Consider the following 21,099-nt stretch of genomic DNA (forward strand, 5'->3'; position numbering starts at 1 on the left):
GGCCATCAGGTCCCCCAAAACGGAATGGATTTAGATTTTATCTTGGCTAGTAAAGGATGGACTTGTGCCCTCACTGGAAAAGAAAGTTGCACATAAATCCCAGAGAAGTCTGAAATGATGTAAGATATGGCCAGCCACATTAAAAGGGAAGCTGCAAAGCTCCATCAGACTGACAAGTAGGATTTGTGCTCCTGGTTCAATTCTATTTTTGAATCAGTTGGTTTTACCATAATATATGGCTTATTAGTTTTATTAGCTGTACTAGTTGGAATTTATGCTATTATATTGCTTGTACGATGCTGCTTAAGCTGTGCTATAAAACAAATACAAAACCCCTTGAACTCGGAACAGACAGGAGGTGCATAACATGTATGTAGAGTTCATAGAAATGAAGGAAAATGAGAAGGATGAAATTGATGCACTTGGAATTTTGAGAGCTAATTGACCTGAAAAAGCTCAAAAAAAAAAAAAAGAGGGAATTGTGGAATTAAACTCTGTAAGCCTATATTTCTATATCAAAACTCTTGCAGACATGAAAGTGGTGTTGGGTATGATGCCACTGAAATGCTCCACAAAACATACAGGATGCATCAGTTTGTTCCAAAAAAAACTACTGATGCTCAGCCTCGTAAAGGCCACAAGTAGATAAGCATTGTGTGTAACGTGGGTGTTCCATTTCCAAACAGTGGAAGCCAGTTTACGTGTTGATAAGCATTCTGGGTGGTCAGGAAAATGCATGTGCCACCACCACATTACCCCAGCTGTGGTGGGAAATGGCGGCTAGAAAGACGTTTTTGATTTTTCTTTTTCTTTTAAAAATATCTTTCTAGTTGCTGCTGCAAACTACTTCACCCAGAATGCCACACGCTAAAGAAGAACATTTTTCTCAGAGCCCAAGTGCTGAGGAGCCTAGTTACTCGGGATGGCAGAGAAGCTGCCAGTGATACTACTGCTATTGCAATGGCAAGGAATATATTTTTAAAAATTGTAAAAGTGGGGGACAGGGGAGAGGAGGATGCAAGGCTGTTGGCCAATGTGAAGAGGCAGATAAACAGAATGGGGGTCAAGCATAGGGTTACTAGACCTCCATTTTTCAGCCGGAGACTCCGGTTTTGGGGGGTGAACTCTGGGTCTCTGGGTGACTCCACTTAATCTCTGAACTTTCAGCTTTCATTTTTTAAAAAATTAAGTGTCTAGGTGGTCTGGTTCCAGAGATATACACCAAAACATCAGCCACCCTGTCAGAACTTCTTAGTTGCTCTAAATTCTGCTCTAATCCCTGCCCTTTCAGGTTTTTACCCGATAAGCTAATCGGGGTTTGTGATTGGCAAAGAATTATAGAGCCAAAAATGTGAGTTAAATTGAGTTGTCTGCCTTCAAGTCGATTCTGACTTATGGCAACCTATGAACAACATTTTAATGTTTAATGTATTTGTACGTTTTATTTTGTATGTCGCCCAGAGTGGCTGGACAATCAGCCATATGGGCAACTAATAAATTTAATAATACATAAATAAATAAACATTTTCATGGTAAGCGGTATTCAGAGCAGAGCTTGGAAAAGTTACTTTTTTGAACTACAACTCCATCAGCCCAATCCAGTGGCCATGCTGGCTGGGACTGATGGGAGTTGTAGTTTAAAAAAGTAACTTTGTCAAGCTCTGATTCAGAGGGGGTTTACCATTGCCTCCCTCTGAGGCTGAGAGGCAGTGACTGGCCCAAGGCTCAGAAAAGTGCTTTTTCCTGCTTTTCTGAACATCTCACAGATTAAATAAGTAAGCTTTCAGTCTTTTTCTCTTGTGTGTAGTCTTTTTCTCTCATGTGTTTGAAGAGGGCAGTGTTTTGAAAACTTCCCAAATTGATGTTTTAATCCAGTACTTGTTTTTCCAGAGTAAACATACCCAGAGTAAACCCCATTGAATTCAATAGGACTTCATTTTGAGTAGACATGGTTAGGATTGTGCTGTAAATTGATGGGACTTTTGAGTGAACATAGGAAAGAAGTGTGTTTATGTTGTATATCTTTCTCTCTCCCTCCCATCCTATTTTTAAAGCAATTAGGCAGAGCTTACTTAGGTATCACTGTTTTTATTATGTAGGAAACTGATTTTTTTAAATGTCCTGCAATGATCAACTGGTTTTGACAATAAACTATTATATGGGGTGTATGTATTTTTACATCTCCAGTGTGTGTGTGTGTATAGGAATCTTTCCAACAACCTTTGAGGTAGGGTTGCAGTCTGGAAACCAAGACAGCTCACAATAAGAAATAAATCCCTTTAAAATCCAGTAACCATAAAAAAAAAGTATAAATAGTTACAAAACAGCTTAAAGAGGCATGATTCTGAATTTTGGGTTGCGTGAATGAAGTTGCTTATCACTTGAGGTTGCAGTTCTGTCCCTGTTTGAATAAGCCTCACTGAATACACTGGGACTTGCTTCTGAATAAATAAATGTAGGATTGCACTATAAATATTTTTACAGGTTGTGTAAATAAATATATTTGCTTATACAAATATTTCTTCATTTATCATATTTTTGGTTAAGTATCCTGACTGGTTGTGAGATGCTTAGTTTTCTGCCTTACTCATAGGAATCTAGTTGTGGTTGGTATGGTATTGCATTTAAGAAATCATCAATGCCTTTTGTTTTTATTTTTCTACTTGCATTTCATTTACCTTTATCCTCACTCCCTTTCATCCATAGAAGCAACAGTGGTTCCATGTGCTCCACTCACCCTTCTTAAACCCACTAATGATGCACCTTGTTGTTTGTTTCTTGTCCAATGACGGTAAAAGAGAATTCACATACTGGGCAGCGTGGCTGCAATTGTTGTTCCCAAGCTGCTGCCTATGAAGGTAGATCAAATCATGTGTGGTTTCCCTGTGTCAATTATATTCACTGGAATTGGGTTGGCTGATAAAGTGAGTTTATAGCAGTCCACAGGGGAGACTGAAAAGGGTAGAGAATCGTATTACTCATTACATAGACCTCTTTCTGAAATGAAGGGTCAAATCTGTAAAGAAATTTGGATATTAAAAGGTAGGGGCAGGGCATTCCAGGCATGGGGTTGCCAACCCTACTTGGATATGGATATCTTTGCAGAGGATCCTTAGTCAAGCGTTACCAACAACACAATCCAAACCATATCTACTGAGAAGTAAATCCTATTGAGTTCTATGGGGCTTAGTCCCTTAGTAAGTGTGTTTAGAATTGCAGCTCTTTGGGGGCATTTATCTTTACTCCTGAGTGCTCCCATCTAATATCTCCACAACACTAGGCTCCTTTCTTCCAACAATGGCCTTCTGGTGACTGCCCTAGCCTGGCCTGAGGGCACTTGAACCCTTTTTGCCAGAAGCGAATTGGCTAGATTAAATGTTCCCTACCCAGGCTCCATCTTTCAGCTAAGATTTCTATCTTAATTTCCAATCAGATAAATGTTTTTGCATGAATTGTATGCACCAAGTAACTGGTTGATGCTTAATGTATCATGCTTAATGACATCACTTGGACCCACCTGATAACATCACTTGGACCCACCCTGTGACATCACTTGGACCTGCCCCATTATGTCACTTGGACCTGCCCCATGACATCACTTGGACTCATCCCATGACATCACTCAGGCCAGCCCCCAAAATCTCAGGGTTTGGGATGCTTCTGACCTGGCAACCCTAAGCAGTAGTAGGGGACATCAACCAAAGTGCATGGGCCATCTTCAGATGTGCCTCTCATACACACACAAGCTGCAGATCAATCTGTTGATCATTTTGAGAGTACAAGCCATTGCACATGCTTCTTCCCACTGCCAATCTGGACAAAATGGTGTCTATCCAGTATAGTATAATAACTCTCATGCTGAATCATGTCATTTAAAGCTTGAAAAACAAGGATATTCAAAAAGCTCTGGCAAAAATGTTTGGAAAGTATACATTTCTTAAAGTTCAGCTCTACTCTCTAGAAAAATATACAGTAGAATAAGTTATGATGTTAAGGTTGCATATGCTGCTTATTTTAAAAATGTCATACTTCTCTTAACATTTGAGGTAGATCCTGAAAAACAAAGAGATGATATACTGTAGGATTAGGTCAAAGAAAATAAAAAGGAATACAGAACTGGATTCAGTTTACTTTCTTGGGGGGACAATGGGGCAATTAGCTGATGAGGAATCTGGAAGAGATAATTTTTGGAAGAGAAATCTGGGAGAAAGTAGATTTTGTTTCTGAAGAATAATGAAATCTGAGGATATGTAGTCAAATTTTCAGTACATGTAATCTACAGAAGCAATAATTGTTGTTGACTGTTGCAGAAGAACATAAAAAGACCAATAAGAGTGAGAGCAAAGACCATGATTCCACACTGCACGGATGGGGAACCAGTGGCCCCCTATGTATTATTTGATTCCAGTGCCCATCAGCCTCAATCAGCATGATGGTCAGCGATGATAGAAGTTGAAGTATAGACTTCCGGGAAGGGTGACTTCGCTTGTGCCTGCTTTTGAGACGGGCTCCCGCCTCAAAAGAAGCTTATTCAGATATAAATCAGTCAGAACATTTTTTATTTTGACTGATGAAATTTCTCCCGGGCAGGGAGAAACGTAGAGATCAACCTCAAAAGCCTGTTTTTGTTGGGAGGACTGGATTTCATTAATTTATGAGAAAAGGTCCAGCCAGCAATGCCGGATGGACTTCCGAACAAGCTCTATCTGATTAATGCGATACGTTTATCTTTTCTTCAAAGAGAAAACAGACTAACAGGCAAGCACCCTTCTTTCTATTATTTTTTTTTACTTGGTTTAAATTGTTGCAGCAAAAGGAGATTTGTCAGATTGATCGGCTTTAAAGAACTTCTGGGTGAGCTATAACTCTTCTCTGTTATTCACGAAATTAACAGCTTATCTCTGTTTCTATTGCAAAAAGCTGTCCTGGAAGTGCATTCTAAAGATATAAACAGAAGAGGGATATCTATTCCGAGGAACATTATATTGTCTGGGACTATTCTCTTTTTGGTCTATTTTATTTTGACGAATCTGCTTCTTCACGATGCCACTAACTGTTTTGATGCTGGGAACTAAATTTGTTTTGTATTCTTGAACATAGAGAGATAAGGCAGGCTGCTCTGTTTATACTGTGATGTCATCAAGCCTGGAATATTAACCCAATTGTTGCTGAAATAAGAAGTGGTTCTTCTTTATTTTTGTTTTGTTTTGTTTTCGTGGTTTTAAAAATGGCAATCAAGAAAGTGGCTGAGAATCTGGAAGTAATTATGTTTCAGAAAATAATGGATGAGATTGAGATAACGAAACAAACCCTGCGACAGGGCAGTAAGGAGCTGAAAATTGAACTGAGCAAAATGACGCAGGAGCTTAAAGAAATAGGGGATCCTGTGAGAGAGGAGAATGAGATCAGAGATGAGAAAAGAAAAAATAAAGGGAAGATACAAGCCCTGGAGATTGGAACAAATGTGGAATTGGAAAAAGATCTGGAGTTTATGGATATTAGAAATAAAATCTACTGTTTGGAATTTAACGTTATCTCTGAAGAAATTAATGAAGATATTAGAGATAAAGTTATCAATGGCTTGGATAATCTTCTGGACTGGAATGACGTGATGGAGCTTGATATAGAGAAAATCTATGGAATTAACTGCAGCCATGTGACAATGGAAAAACTCTCAAGAGATGAGCCAGTGCATTTTGTAAAAAAGAAGAACAGAGATATGACTTTACAACAATATTTCAGCAACTTATTCAAAATTGATGGCAAGAAAATATTTGGGATAGAGGAAATTCCCATCAGACTCTTATTATATGACTATGGCTATGACAGCAAGATTATTATGGAATACTGATAATGGAAGATTGGACACTGAAATTACTGGACTTAACAGGACTATTGAAGATGGAAGATGGAATTAATAGGGATAATGGAATAATGGCTATTGAAATTATTGGACCTAACAGATTTTGATGGGATGGATTAATCGATATGTTTATTTGGACTATGGTTATGACAATAAGATTATTATTATTATTAACGAGATGGATTAATTGACATGTTTATTTGGAGAAAAATTGATAGATATATTTCTTAAAGAATTGACTTTTTGTGGAAAGAATAAAGTAATGTTTATGAGATTTGATGATTAATTAATATAACTACTGGAGGAAAGTGATTTTATAATATAATTTAAGAGACAGGATTGTTATATATTGTAGACCTATAACTGATTTGATCTGCGACAAATGGGAAGTCAACATTTTATTATTTTGTTTAATCATTTTTGTTTTGTTTTGTTTTTTGTCTTTGAATGTTTTATGATTTTGTTTTGTATGTTTTATGAAAATCTGAATAAAAATTATTGTAAAAAAAAAAAAAGTTGAAGTATAACATCATCTGGAGGGCCATAGGTCCCCCATTCCTGCTGCAATAACAAGCAATATGTCCATTCACAAATAGGGTATAATGTATGTCTGTTGACAAGTTATTTGATTTCCTACTTTAATAACCTGTTTTCTGTAAAATGGACATGTGGGAAGAAAGGAATGGCAGCTGAATTTGGTATTCATGGCTTGGATCCCAATCATTGTCTCATACATAATTTGGGCTCTTAGGAAAGTTTGTTGCTTCCATCTAGTCCGGCACTGTGAATCCATCCAGTAGCCAACCAGTCAAATGTCTCTATGAAGCTTGCTAGCCAGGTAAAAGTTCAACAACCTATGTCTTGTCTCCAGCATCTGAGTCACATAGTTAAACTGTCACTGAACATAAGGGCAGGGAAAGGAGACCTGTGTCCCTCCAGATGGTGGATAACTTGTGTCATCTCTGACAATTGGCCATACTGGCTGTGGTGAGTCAACTCACTGGTGAGAAAGTGAGTTGAAGGCCAGTAACATCTGGAGAGCCACTAGTTCTCAATTCCTGTTATGAGTGTAATAATAATAATAATAATAATAATATTTAATTTGTGTGTAGCCTATCTGGCAATTAGCCACTCTAGGCGACGTACATTAAAATGAAATAAAATACAATAATATCAAATGCAGTCACATTAATAACAGTAGATAAAATAAATACTGGACAGTCATCAATACATATATAAAGCAATTATTTTAGCAGCATACGATAAAATACTTGTGAGAGTGACTGGCAAAGAGTGTGTGGCAAAGAGTGAGTGAACTCAAACACCATGGCTGAATATATAAAAATGAAAAGAGAGGAGCTGGTGGAGAAGTGCATAACATTCAATTTACCTCACGAGGGTAAAGGGGTAGATGAATTGAGGGTAGCACTTATAGGATTTGCAACTGCCCAGCGAAAACGACCTTTCAGAGAAGAGACCCCAGAAGGATACTTAAGCAATCCCGCTTATATAGAGTACTTGAGAGAGAAGTTAAGATGGGAGGAACAAAGAAAGACATTTTCCCCAGAGAGACTTGTTTATATTGTTAACGCGACGTATAAATCCTGGAACAGGAATAATACTCTGCTGTTGTTTTAAGGGGGGGGGATGTGATGTTCCTGTATTAATGTAAATAGGGTAAGTGCTGTTTGTATAGGAGATACATGGTAAGTAGAATGAAAGAGGAAGGGGGAGTGAATGGGCAGTAGAATGTTGGATGATTGGCTGAATGTTTAAAATGGCTGACAGTATAAAAGGAAGAATGACAGGTAAATCTGGGTGGACGTTGGTGGACTTGAGAGGGTTGTTTTGGTGGGTTTTGAGAGGAGATTGTGTGGAGAGTTGGTGGATGTGAGGAGAGGGTGGAGTTTGGATTAATACTAAGACCAGTACCTCAGGAATAGATGTAACCATATGCTTAAGTGCCTTTTAAAGAAATCTTGTTATCTTTGTTAGTCAATAAATACTTTTGGTTTACCAAAGGCCTGATCCTTGGCTGGGGTTTCACAGACCAGAAGGGAGGGTAAGGTAAATACCAAGGCTGAAGGATAACAAATGGTGGCAGCCGCTCAGAACATTTCTTCTTTAGGTTCCTACCTGCTCGTGGTTACTGCCTGTCTCTAGGCACCACCAGGGATTCCACCAGTCCGGACTGTCCTTTTCTATGGTTTCTCTTCCTGCTCTAGCACAGATCTCAACAGATCCCCCTGCTAGGCAGCACCACCAGTCACGTCCTATAACCAGTAGTCCCAGAGACTGCTTGAGTCTCTCTATCAGGTTACCTCTGTGACTGCGTGCTTAAGCTGTCCCAATCCCTTTGATTTACTCAGACTGCTTGTGGTGTTATTCTTCCCTTCCCCGCTGCCACCATTTGTTATCCTTCAGCCTTGGTATTTACCTTACCCTCCCTTCTGGTCTGTGAAACCCCAGCCAAGGATCAGGCCTTTGCTGGATTATGAGGTTTTCTGCATGTATTGCTGAGGAAACCTGAGGTAGGAGTGCCTAGTTAGGCTATGTGGAACTTTAAAAGTGGGTAGGACATTCTAATCCATACCACTTTCATTTATAAATCCAATGTATCCTATTTCTGCATTCATCTGTGGCAACCTGTATTAAACATATTTTGAGCATGTCTTCTCTTAAAATATGCATTTCTAAACACTTTTTATTGCAAAGTACTCTGAATGTACATATCAAAATAAAAATAATAGATACATTTTGATATTTTTTTAAAAAGCCCACACATTAATCCATGAGGTGTAATTTGAGACATATTGCATTGTGATTTGTAAATATGCTTGAAGCATTTCTCCTAAAGTATCCACATATTCTACAGCCATTACATTTATGATTAGACAGACAGACAGACAGACAGACAGACAGACAGATAGATAGATAGATAGATAGATAGATAGATAGATAGATAGATAGATAGATAGATAGATAGCAGAGCTTGGAAAAGTTACTTTTTTGAACTACAACTCCCATCAGCCCAATCCAGTGGCCATGCTAGCTGGGGCTGATGGGAGTTGTAGTTCAAAAAAGTAACTTTTCCAAGCTCTGATAGATAGATAGATAGATAGATAGATAGATAGATAGATAGATAGATAGATAGATAGATAGATAGATAGATAGATAGATAGATAGATAGATAGATAGATAGATAGATAGATAGATAGATAGATAGATAGATAGATAGGCAAAATGTTCACCTAACTATTACAACTGACCATTTATATAAGCTTTGGGGACAATCTTTGAGACTTTACTACTTATAAAACACACTTATGCTCTGTATACATATGAAAGGCAAATAAAGACGTAAACTATTGCCCATGATTTCCTCCAACTACTTTGGTCAATTTAATTTTAAACAAATTAATTTGTTTTGGTGTCCAGACATCTTATGGTGTTTATACAGATGTACAGAAGGCACCTCTCACAAAGGGCTAGCCATGCTTAGAGACGAGGCATTATACAACCACAAGAGTGGCTGTATACTGTAGCTAGCATGGATTATTCGCATTCCGCAACGTTAAATTGAAAATACCCCCATGCCATTCTGCTGCTTCCAATAAGCACATTTCAAAACAAAACCTCACAAAACTTATAGTCCTGCACTCAAAAATGTTTGCTTAACAATTCTATAAATTTTCAAGGCAATACACAAAACAGAGAGAATTGAGGATTCAAAATGTAAAAAGAGAGAAAAAATCCAAACCCCTGTTGGACTTTTTCTGTCAGTTGTCTCATAATTTGTTGAAATTACTTATAAACTGTTGTTTCTAGAAAAGCCCTCAAGCCACCCAGTAAGTACTTTTTAAAAAAACAGAAATTGTTAAAAGCATGCAGATTTTTTAAAAGGATGCTTTCTATAAACATAGCATAGACATGGAGCAGAATGGGTTTTGCCAGTCAGCTTGTACAAAAGAGACATGAACTTGATTAAGACCATTCTGCTGATCCCTAACTGAAAGTCACAATAGACAATATGGGCTAGAGTAAGGAACAGTATGAGTAAGGAAAACTCCAGGTATACAAGTATCTATACCATCTTACTCTTAAACCGACTCTATAGATTTTATATCTATAACAAATATTTCCTTCGGAAGAATGAACTAACAAAGTTGGCTTTGACTGCAAAGGGATCTCCAGAGAAAATTAGCTAGAAGAAATTTCATGGGATGGATTCCAGAAAAAGAAAAAGATGACATCATATCACCATCCTTTCTATACTATCTTGCTCAATAAAAATTATCCAGTGTTGAGACAGAACAGAGACTGAACAACCTACCATAAGATGCAAGGCATTCATGTGCCTTGAGCAAAGGAAGGTAACTGATTATTTAAATTCTTAGTGTGATTCGGCTAAAAATGAGATGTAGTATAGATCAAGGGTAAATCAAGAGTGGTGACTTTCTTCTTTCTAATGTTTGGGCTGATCCTGATTTCCAATGTTGCCTTTCAGTGTGCACATTGATGCCCCCCAAATATTTTAACTTTATGGCATGGATGGGGAACCTGTGGCCTTTTAGAATTTATTGGATTTCAGCTCCCATGAGCCTCAGCCAGCAAGTTCAGGGATAAGTGTAATTCAGCAACCAGTTCTCTGGCTGTTATCTCAAAGAGCACAATAATATATGAGTAGGGTTTCTTTAAGCACAAAATTTATTTCATGGAATCAGTTCCTAGAATTATTTAAATGGGTGGATCTTTCTCATGCAAATCTAAATAAACCTACATAGAGTTGCACTATTTGCATGTCTGGATTCACTATTGGGTAAGTACCAATCTATTTCTGGTGGCTTCATTCAGTGAACTGCATGTTTCAGGCTAACTCAAATAGAGAGTAACCAGGACAAGATATCCATGTAAGGAGAAATCCAGTATTGCCTTCAAGACTCCAGTGTCTTGCACATGGAAACAAGAAATCAAAGTAAACAATCAGAATTAGAAACATAGGAAACTGCCTTACCCTGCCCTACCTGGAGAAGTCAGTGGACTGTAATTGGGACTTTCTGCATTAAATGCAGATGTTCTACCACTGAGCTACAGCCCTTCCCCATTCACTAAAGAGTGCTCCTCTGAATTCTTCAAAGTGAAGAAAGGTCACATAGCCTTAGTTCACCAGTGAATTATACCTCAGGCAAACACACACAAACAACATGGCACATTCTTTTATTCCTGCCTGGACAGACCATCTAAGAAGGACTGAAACAATTTTGATGAGACAAGCAAATGCATTAACTCTTTCAGTACTTCATAGATGATCTGTCCAGCTACGAATCTGAAAATGCACCTTGTTATTTGTGTGTTTACCTAAGGTATAATTCACTGCTGATCTGTGCAACCCTTCTTCTCTCTGAAGAATTCTATCAACATTGAAACTACTTTAATGTTCCCTGTCAATCCCCTCCAATGCTTTGCCTATGGAGAAGCCTACAATTTTGCCTCAATTTTTCACTCTGAAAATAATTAAATATGGAATGATGTACTGTATATAATGGACATACACTGTTCCTGTTCCTTTCGTAGCTGTATGCTAGGCAGAAATACAACAGGACAAACCTTTCCAATCTCTGAATATGTGTGGTAGGAGAAAGCCCAGCTATTGAATTTTTGCTTTTCATACACAGTTCATTTGATTATCCCCCACTCACCATTATATATTAACATGCACATTGATATCCTCCACTCACCATTATACATTAATATATCCCCAAAAATCCAGTAACTTTGATTACGTATAAAGTGTCTTATCAATGTGAGTCTGGGGTTGCAGATGTGAAGTATCTACAGGAGCAATTATTTCATGAATAAACACCCTGGCTATTGTTCCGCGATCCTTCACCTTATTACAATGCAGTCCTCACCATCACTACCCAGAAATAAGCCCAATCGAATCAATAGAGCTCAGTCCCAGGTAAACTGGGTTAGGATTGCAGCCAGGATCTCATTCATGCTTTTATTATCAGTTGCTCAGAATTTACTACATATTAAACAAAGTATATTTGTTTTCCCTTTGTACAGATGTTAGGATTGTTGAATTTCTTGTGATGGAAAATCAAACTGTAATAACAGAGTTCATACTTTTGGGACTCTCCAGAGATCCACACCTACAAGTGTTTTTTTTCTTCTTGTTCCTAATGATTTTTTTGGTAACACTATTAGGAAACTCGGCAATCATGCTTGTGACCAGGACTGAGTCTCGCCTTCAGAACCCCATGTTCTTCTTTCTCAGTCATTTAGCTTTTGTTGACATCTGCTATTCATCGATTACTGTTCCCAAGATGTTGGAAAACTTCATAGGAAAACAGAAAACAATTTCCTGGGAAGGATGCATTGCACAGATAGTTTTTGTTTACCAGGTTGCTTGTGCAGAAGTATTAATCCTTGCAGCAATGGCTTATGACCGATACGTTGCTATCTGTGACCCATTGCATTATACCACAATCATGAAAAAAGAAATTTGCAGAAATCTAGTGAGTGGAGCCTGGGCTATGGGTTTCTTGTATTCATTGGTGAACGCCCTGCCTTTGTTAAATTTGCATTTCTGCAAAAGCAATGTTATCGACAACTACAGCTGTGAGCTTCCTTCAGTCTTGGCCTTGTCTTGCACTCAGACCCTCACCAATTACATTGTTCTTCTTCTATCTGGGTTGGTCTTTGGTTTTGGCTCCTTCCTCCTCACCCTCATTTCTTACACTTACATCATTTCCACCATCCTGAAGATTCGCTCGGCAGAAGGCAGACGTAAAGCCTTCTCCACTTGCAGCTCCCACCTCATTGTGGTGGGATTATTCTACTTTGCAGCTTTTTTTCGGTATATGAAGCCAAGTTCAGAATCGCTCATCTATCTGGACAAAGTGACGTCTGTTCAGTATAGTATATTAACTCCCATGTTAAACCCTATCATTTACAGCTTGAAAAACAAGGATATCCAAAATGCTCTGGCAAAAAAGTTTGGAAAGTGTAGGTTTCCTAAATAAAGTTAGGTTCTACTATTTAGAAAAATGTACAGTACAATATGTTATGATGTTAAGGTTGTATAACATATCAATAACAATTTTAAGGACAAAAAAGGAGAGCAGCTCTTACATCTCTTAACACTCTTACATCACTCAAAGTAGACCCAGAAAAACAGAGAGATGATATAAGATTAGGTCAAAGAAAATAAAAAGGAATACAGAACTGGATTCAATTTACGTTCATTGGGGGCAGAAAATGCGGACAATTAACTAATGGGGAATCTGGAAAAGATATTTTTTTGGAAGGGAAATCTGGGAGAAAGTAAGTTTTGTTTGTGAAGGAGAATAATGAAATCTTGGAGGATATGTTGATTACTGCAAGGATTACTGGCTGGAGTAATGTGAGCTGAAGTCTAGTAACATCTGTAGAACCACCGGTTGTCCATCCCTGTTATGAGTATAGCAGGGTTGTGAGGATTTTTGTATGTTTCAGGAGGAAACCTGAGGTAGGAGTGCCTACCTAGGGTATGTGGGACATTAAAGTTGAGTATGCCATTCTAATCCATATCACTTTCATTCATAAATCCATTTCATCCTATTTCTACATTGATCTGTAACAAATTGCATTTAAATATGTATTAAACATATTTTGAGCTTGTTTTCTCTTAAAATATGCATTTCTAAACAGATTTATGCAAAATACTCCTTTTTGACTGTTCTTGATATCAAAATAAAAATATTAGATACATTCTGATTTTTTTAAATGCACACATTAACGCAGGAGGTGCAATTTGAGAAATTTTGCATTGTAATTTGCAAATATAATATTCTTCAAACAAGCAATTTAAGTTATGGTACCTAGCTAGCTAGGGCAAAATGTACACCTAACCATTACAACTGGCCATTTATATCTTCTTTGGGGACAATCTTTGAGACTTTACTACTTATAAAACACACATACTCTGTATCCACATGAATGGCAAATATAGACATAGATAACCATTGCCCATGATCCCCCCCCAACTTCTTTGGTCAATTTAATTTTAAACACATTAATTTTTGTTGGTGTCCAGACATCTTATGGTGTTTATACAGATGTAGAGGCATCACTCTCAAAAGGGTAGTCATGCTTAGAAACAAGGTATTATACAGCTGCAAGAGTGGCTATATACTATAGCCAGCATGTATGTTTTGCATTCCACAATGTTAAATTCAAAATACTCCCCATGGCATTCTGATGCTTCCCAAAAACACATTCAAAACCAAGTCTTTCAATACCTATAGTCCTGAACTCAGAATCACCTGCTTAACAACTCTATAGGTTTTCATGCTGATACACCAAACAGTCAGAGAGAATCAAGAGTTCAAAGTGTAAAACCAGAGGGGAAAAATCCAGACGCCTGTTGGACATATTTCTGTAATTTGGTCTCATAATATGTTGAAATTAATTAAAAATCAGCCATGTTCACAGGGTACCTGTAATCCTATTACTGACCTTGCCCCATACTCTGGCCTTCAACCTCTGCTGTTTAAAAGTTTAAAAAATGACTGGGTGATTTGTAATTAATGTAATAAATTTTGCATTGAACTGAATGATAGTTTTGGGCATGCTCAGTAAGAACCTGTCAGTGTTCTAAAAGCCAGACTCACAACTGTTTGGGTTGGCTAATCAGGGGCCAAACCCAGGCCAGATATTAATTCCACTTTAAACAATCATGGGTTCCCCCAGAGAATCCTGGGAAGTATAGTTTGTGAAGGATGCTGAGAGCTGTTAGGAGACTCCTATTCCCCTGAAAGAGCTCCAGTGGCCAGAGTGGTTTTACAGTCAGCCCCTCTTCTGGGGATCATAGCTCTGTGATTGGAAAAGGGTGTCTCCTTGTAACTCTCAGAACTCTTCACAAACTACATTTTCCTTTTTTTGGGGGGGGGGGAGCCATGACTGTCTAAAGTGAAATAAATACCTGGTGTGGATGTGGCCAGGGACATCTTTCGTTTGAATTTGCCTGCTATAGAATAAAGGGGGGCACCTGAAAAACAATGATACTGTTCACAGTGATTTCCTTTTGGAAAGGAAAGGGGCTTTCCCTCTGTCCAGTGCCTGCCCACAGTCACCTTCCCTCCCCCTCCCCTCCTGCTTCCTCAGGGAAACTCCCCTTCTTCCCCTTCTGTCCCCCTCCTCTCCTCCCCTCTTATGAGAGTAAGCATAACTTACAAAATTTATGTAAATGTGACAGTGGACAAAAGATAAATAAAGCAGCTTTGGGCAGAAGACAAACTGCAGCAGAACAGAAGCAGTGGTGCATGTAACAAAAAGTGGAAAACCATGTATTTGTACTCCCCTAGCTGCAACTGCCCAAGGCCAAGTATGTTATTTTGGTACTTAAGGAACAAAACTCCACAAGCATCTTTCACCCTCCTGTAAAACTACAACACTAATAAATAAATATCAATTTTCATCCCTTTAATGCCACCCCAAATCAGCTGCCTGAGGTAGCCAGCTTGCTTTTCCAAATGGTAGTTTTGTGAGAAGAGGGCCTGACTGTTACATCACTCTGACAATGATTGCTCTGTGAGGAGAATAGGAGCCTCCTATCAACTCTCATCACCCTTTACAAACTAAACTTCCCAGGATTCTTTGGGGAAACTGTCTTCAAAGCCAATAATAGTGGAATAAATGTATGGTCTGAAAGTGATCTATGATGAGCCATTTCTTCTTTGGTAAATATATAGACAAGATGGCTACTCTTTTCTACCTACAAGGAAATCCATTTTCCCCCATGCAACATTCTTCTAAAGCTACACTACAAGGGGGCAGCCATATTTTTCTCCATCCAATTACCCAGGAAGGGATGGAAGATCATGAAGTGTCACTGCATCCTGGACATTTTAAAATGCCTTTTCAATGAGCATGGCGAACACTGTGCATTCTAGTTGTTCCAAATGGCTTGAAACTGTTGTTTTTAGAAAAGCCCTCAAACCACCTAGTAAGTACTTTTGTAAAAAAAAGATATTGTTAAAAGCATATAGATTTTTAAAAGGGTGCTTTCTATAAACTATAGCATACACACAGAGCAGAATGAGTCCTTCCAGTCAGCATGTACAAAAGGAACATAAACTCGATCGAGATCATTCTGCTGATCCCTAATTGAAGGAGTAAGGAATGATCTGAGTAAGGAAACTCCATGTATAAAACAGTCTATACAACCTTTCTCTTAAACTGACTTTAGAGAATTTACAGCTATAATGCATATGTGTTTTTTGTTGTTGTTGTTGTTGTTGTTTTGGGGAAGGGACTCTATAGATTTTATATCTATAACAAATATTTCATTCGGAAGAATGAACTAACAAAGTTGGCTTTGACTGCAAAGGGATCTCCAGAGAAAATTAGATAGAAGAAGAAATTTCAAGTGATGAATTCCAGAAATAGAAAAAGATGACATCACATAACCACCCTTTCTTTACTATCTTGCTCAATAAAAAATCCTCCAGTGTTGAGACAGAACGGAGACTGAACAACCTACCAAAAGATGCAAGGCATTTATGTGTCTTGAGCAAAGGAAGGTAACTGCTTATTTAAATTCTTAATGTGATTTGGCTAAAAATTAGATTTAGTATAGATCAAGGGTAAATCAAGAGTGGGGAACTCTCATTTTGCCTAAAGTGGTGACTTTCTTCTTTCTAATGTTAGCGCTGTTCCTGATTTCAAACATTTCCTTTCAGGGTACACATTGGTGAGCCCCCAAAATTTTAATTTTATGGCATGGATGGGGGACCTGTGGCCCTTTAGGTGTTTTAGACTCCATCACTATGAGCCTCAGCCAGCAAGTTCAGGGATAAGTGAAATTCAACAACCGGTTCTCTGGCCATTACCTCAATGAGCAAAATAATATATGAGAGGTATTTCGTTTTCTTAGTTTTAAGCCCAAAATTTATTTCACAGAATCAGTTCCCAGAATTACTGTAAAATGGATAGATTTGTCCTTCTCATACAACTCTAATCAAACCTACATAGAGTTGCAGTACTCGCATGGCTGGATTCACTGTTGGTTAATAGCAATCTGTTTCTGGTGGCTTCATTCAGTGAACTGCATGTTTCATACTAACTCAAATAGAGAGTAACCGGGACAAGATATCCATGTAAGGAGAGATTCAGTATTGTCTTGAAGACTCCAGTGTCTTGCACATGGAAACAAGAAATAAAAGTAAACAATCAGAATTAGGAACATAGGAAACTGCTATTTACTGAGTTAGACGGTTGGTCCACCTGGCTCAGTACTGTCTACAGTTACTGTGGCTCTCCAGGGTTTCAGATAGGAGTCTCTCCCTGCCCTACCTAGAGAAGTTGGGAATTGAACTTGGGTCCTTCTGCATGTGGCGGGAGGATGAGCTGGGCTCCTGGGGGGTTGGAAGGACCAAGGTTGTTTCCTGAGTCGCATCCTGGGCCTGACAGCATGCAAGGTAGATGCTCTAACACTATATATGATCCTTCCCCATTCACTAAGGAGTGCCCCTCTGATTTCTTCAGAGTGAAGAAGGGTTGCACATCCTTAGGTCACCAGTGAATTAAACGTTAGGCAAATGCACATCAGCAACATGGTACATTTTGAGACCACTGCCTGGACAGCCCATCTAAGAAGTTTTGAAAGAGTTTTGATGACAGAAGGAAATACACTTTCAGTCCTTTAATGGTCTGTCTAGGTAGAAATCACAAAATACATCTAGTTATTTGTGTGGATACCTAAGGTATAATTCACTGGTCATCTAAGGATGTGCAACCCTTCTTCTCTCTGCAGAATTCTGCTATCAACATTGAAACTATGTTTACGTCTGCTGTCAATCCCCTCCAATTTTTTACCCATGCAAAAGCCTACAAATCTACCTCAAAATTTCACTCTGGGAAAAAAAAAAGTAAATGTGAGCTGATGTAATAAATGTAATATACATACTCTGTTCCTGTCTCTTCACAGGTGTATGGTGGGCAGCAATATAACAGGGTAAATCTTTCCAATCTCTGAATACCTTTGTTAGGAGAAAGCCCAGCTTTCATAAATTTTGCACAACGCTTTGTACATTGTTTTGCCTTACTTCAGGTCACTTGATTATCCCCCGTTCACCATTGTACACTAACAATGTCCATTTATACCCCCCCATAAAATATCCAGTAACTTTGATTGCTTATAAACATGAGTACATCAAGATTATTTTTGTGCAGTGTCTTATCAATGTGAGTCTGGGGTTGCAGGTGTGAGATATCTACAGGAGCAATTATTTCATGAATAAACGCCCTGGCTATTGTTCAGCCATCTTCCACCTTATTACAGTGTAGTCCTCACCATAACTCCTCAGAAATAAGTCCTATTGAATCAATAGAGCTTAGTCTCGGGTAGATTGGGTTAGGATTGCAGCGAGGATCCCCTTCTACATTTATGCTTTTATTATCAATTGCTCAGAATTTACAGCATATTAAACATATTCAATTTATTTTCCATTTGTGCAGATGTTAAGGTTGTTGCATTTCTTGAGATGCAAAATCAAACTGTAATAACAGAGTTTATACTTTTGGGACTCTCCAGAGATCCACACCTGCAAGTGTTTTTCTTCTTGTTGTTCCTGATGATTTTTTTGGTAACGCTATTAGGAAACTCGGCAATCATGCTGGTGACCAGGACTGAGTCTAGCCTTCAGAACCCCATGTTCTTCTTTCTCAGTCATTTAGCTTTTGTTGACATCTGCTATTCATCAATTACTGTTCCCAAGATGTTGGAAAACAGCATAGGAAATCAGAAAACAATTTCCTGGGAAGGATGCATTGCACAGATTGTCTTAGTTTACCAGGTTGCTTGTGCGGAAATATTCATCCTTGCAGCAATGGCTTATGACCGATACATTGCTATCTGTGACCCATTGCATTATACCACAATCATGAAAAAAGAAATTTGCAGAAATCTAGTGAGTGGAGCCTGGGCTATGGGTTTCTTGTATTCATTGGTGAATGCTCTGCCATTGTTAAATTTGCATTTCTGCAAGAACAATATTATTGACAACTACAGCTGTGAGCTTCCTTCAGTCTTGGCCTTGTCTTGCACTCAGACCCTCACCAATTACATTGTTCTTCTTATAAGCGCATTGGTCTTTGGTTTCAGCTCCTTCCTCCTCACCCTCATCTCTTACATTCACATCATTTCCACCATCCTGAAGATGCGCTCGGCAGAAGGTAGGCGTAAAGCCTTCTCCACTTGCAGCTCCCACCTCATTGTGGTGGGATTATTCTACATTGCATCTTTTCTCCGGTATATGAAGCCAAGTTCAGTATCACTCATCTATCTGGACAAAGTGACGTCTATCCAGTATAGTATATTAACTCCCATGTTAAACCCTATCATATACAGCTTGAAAAACAAGGATATCCAAAATGCTCTTGCAAAAAAGTTTGGTAAGTGTAAGTTTTTAAAATAAAGGTAGGCTGTACTGGCTAGGAAAATGTACAGTACAATAAGTTATTATGTTAATGTTGCATAATTAGTAACCAACTTAAGGGTATAAAAGGAGAGCAGCTGCTTATTTTCAAAATGTCTTACTTCTCTTAACACTTCAGATAGACCCTGAAAAACAGAGATGATATGTGATTAGGTTAAAGAAAATACAGAGGAGTATAGAACCTTATAAAATTTACTTTCTTAGTGGGGGGAACAATAGGGGCAATTAACTAATGGGGAATCTGGTAGAGATAATGTTTTGGAAGGGAAATCTGAGAGAAAGTGACTTTTCTTCCGGAAGCAGAAAAATGAAATATGTGAGGATATGTAGTCAAATTGTCAGTACATGTCATTTACGGAAGTAATAATTGTTGTTGGCTGTTGGAGAAGAAAATAGAAAGATCAATCTGAGTGAGAGCAAGGTCCATAATTCCACATTGCAGGGATGGGGAACCTGTGGCCCTCTATGTACTGTTTGACTCCAATGCCCATCAGCCTCAATCAGCAGGACGGCAAGTGATGATGAAAGTTGAAGTCTAACTTCATCTGGAGGGCCACAGGTCCCCCATTCCTGCTGCAGTGACAAACAATATGCCCCCAAACACTCACAAATAGGGTATGATGTACATGGCGGTTGACAATTCATTTGATTTTCTACTTTTGTAAGCTATTTTCTATGAAGGAGTGGCAACTGAATTTGGTATTCATGGCTTGGTTCCCAATCGCTGCCTCATATATAATTTGGGTTCTTAGGAATGTCTGTTGCTTCCATCTGTTCTGGTACTCTGAATCTAACCAGTTGCCAACCAGTGAAATGCCTCTAGGAAGCTTCCTAGCCAGGTAAAAGTTCAAGAACCTATGTCTTGTCTCCAGCATCTGAGTTACATAGTTAAAGTGCCACTGAACATAAGGCCAGGGAAAGGAGGCCTGTGTCCCTCCAAATGTGGATAACTTCTGTCATCTCTGACATTAGCCATAGTGGCTAGGGTAATGTGAACATCCCTCTTATGAGTGTAGCTGGGTTGTGAGGTTTTGTGTATGTATTGGTGAGGAAACCTGAGGTAGGAGTGCCTAGTTAGGATACGTGGGACTTTAAATGTGGGTAGGACATTCTAATCCATATCATTTTCATTCATAAATACATTTTATCACATTTCTGTGTGAATCCATTACAAAGTGTGCATTTAAATATGTATTGAGCATATGTTGAACATTTTATCTTAAAGTATGCATTTCTAAACACATTTGATTGCAAAGTACTCATTTCTGAATGTACTTAATTTAAAAATAAAAAATTAGATACACATTGGTGTTTTTTTTTTAAATCCACACATTAATCCAGGAGGTGCAATTTGTATTGCCACATAACCAGAAGCATCTAGATGTAACGAGGAAGCTTAGGAATGCCATGTGCATGGCCTTTGTCCCCTAATTCATGCCTCATACCCCTGAGTTATTGGGGTGTTGATTGCTTCTGCACACTGTTACTGCTTAGAATTAAAGTCTGGGAAGTTTAAAATCAGGAGACATCACCTAAGGGAGAAACCAGTCATCCAGATGATGGGAAGATATTGATCTCATAGGTACAGGGTGCCTCTCCCAGTGGGTTTTGGGGGTATAAGGATGGGACCCTTAGATTTGCAAGATTAAGCCTCCAAGAGCTGAAGAAGCCCCAAGAAAACATCAGGAAAGACCAAGCCTCCAGTGGGCTGATGTAGCCTCAAAGTATCATCAACATCAAGAAGATTGAAGA

At 38.5% G+C, this 21,099-nt stretch overlaps 2 protein-coding genes across 2 annotated transcripts; both read left to right on the forward strand.

Moving 5' to 3' along the window:
• The first annotated feature begins 11,958 nt into the window (after positions 1-11,958).
• Positions 11,959-12,891, forward strand: LOC133367879 (olfactory receptor 8S1-like). Its single transcript, XM_061591966.1, has one exon. The coding sequence runs from the start codon at positions 11,959-11,961 to the stop codon at positions 12,889-12,891; it is 933 nt and encodes a 310-aa protein (XP_061447950.1).
• A 5,502-nt stretch (positions 12,892-18,393) lies between these two features.
• Positions 18,394-19,326, forward strand: LOC133367881 (olfactory receptor 8S1-like). Its single transcript, XM_061591967.1, has one exon. The coding sequence runs from the start codon at positions 18,394-18,396 to the stop codon at positions 19,324-19,326; it is 933 nt and encodes a 310-aa protein (XP_061447951.1).
• The last annotated feature ends 1,773 nt before the right edge of the window (positions 19,327-21,099 follow it).

Source organism: Rhineura floridana, chromosome 11 (assembly GCF_030035675.1).
Source record: "Rhineura floridana isolate rRhiFlo1 chromosome 11, rRhiFlo1.hap2, whole genome shotgun sequence".
Taxonomy (NCBI): Eukaryota; Metazoa; Chordata; class Lepidosauria; order Squamata; family Rhineuridae; genus Rhineura; species Rhineura floridana.

Excerpts from the sequence above, each read along its gene's own strand:
- LOC133367879 (XM_061591966.1), top strand. The coding sequence starts at position 11,959 with ATGGAAAATCAAACTGTAATAACAGAGTTCATACTTTTGGGACTCTCC.
- LOC133367881 (XM_061591967.1), top strand. The coding sequence starts at position 18,394 with ATGCAAAATCAAACTGTAATAACAGAGTTTATACTTTTGGGACTCTCC.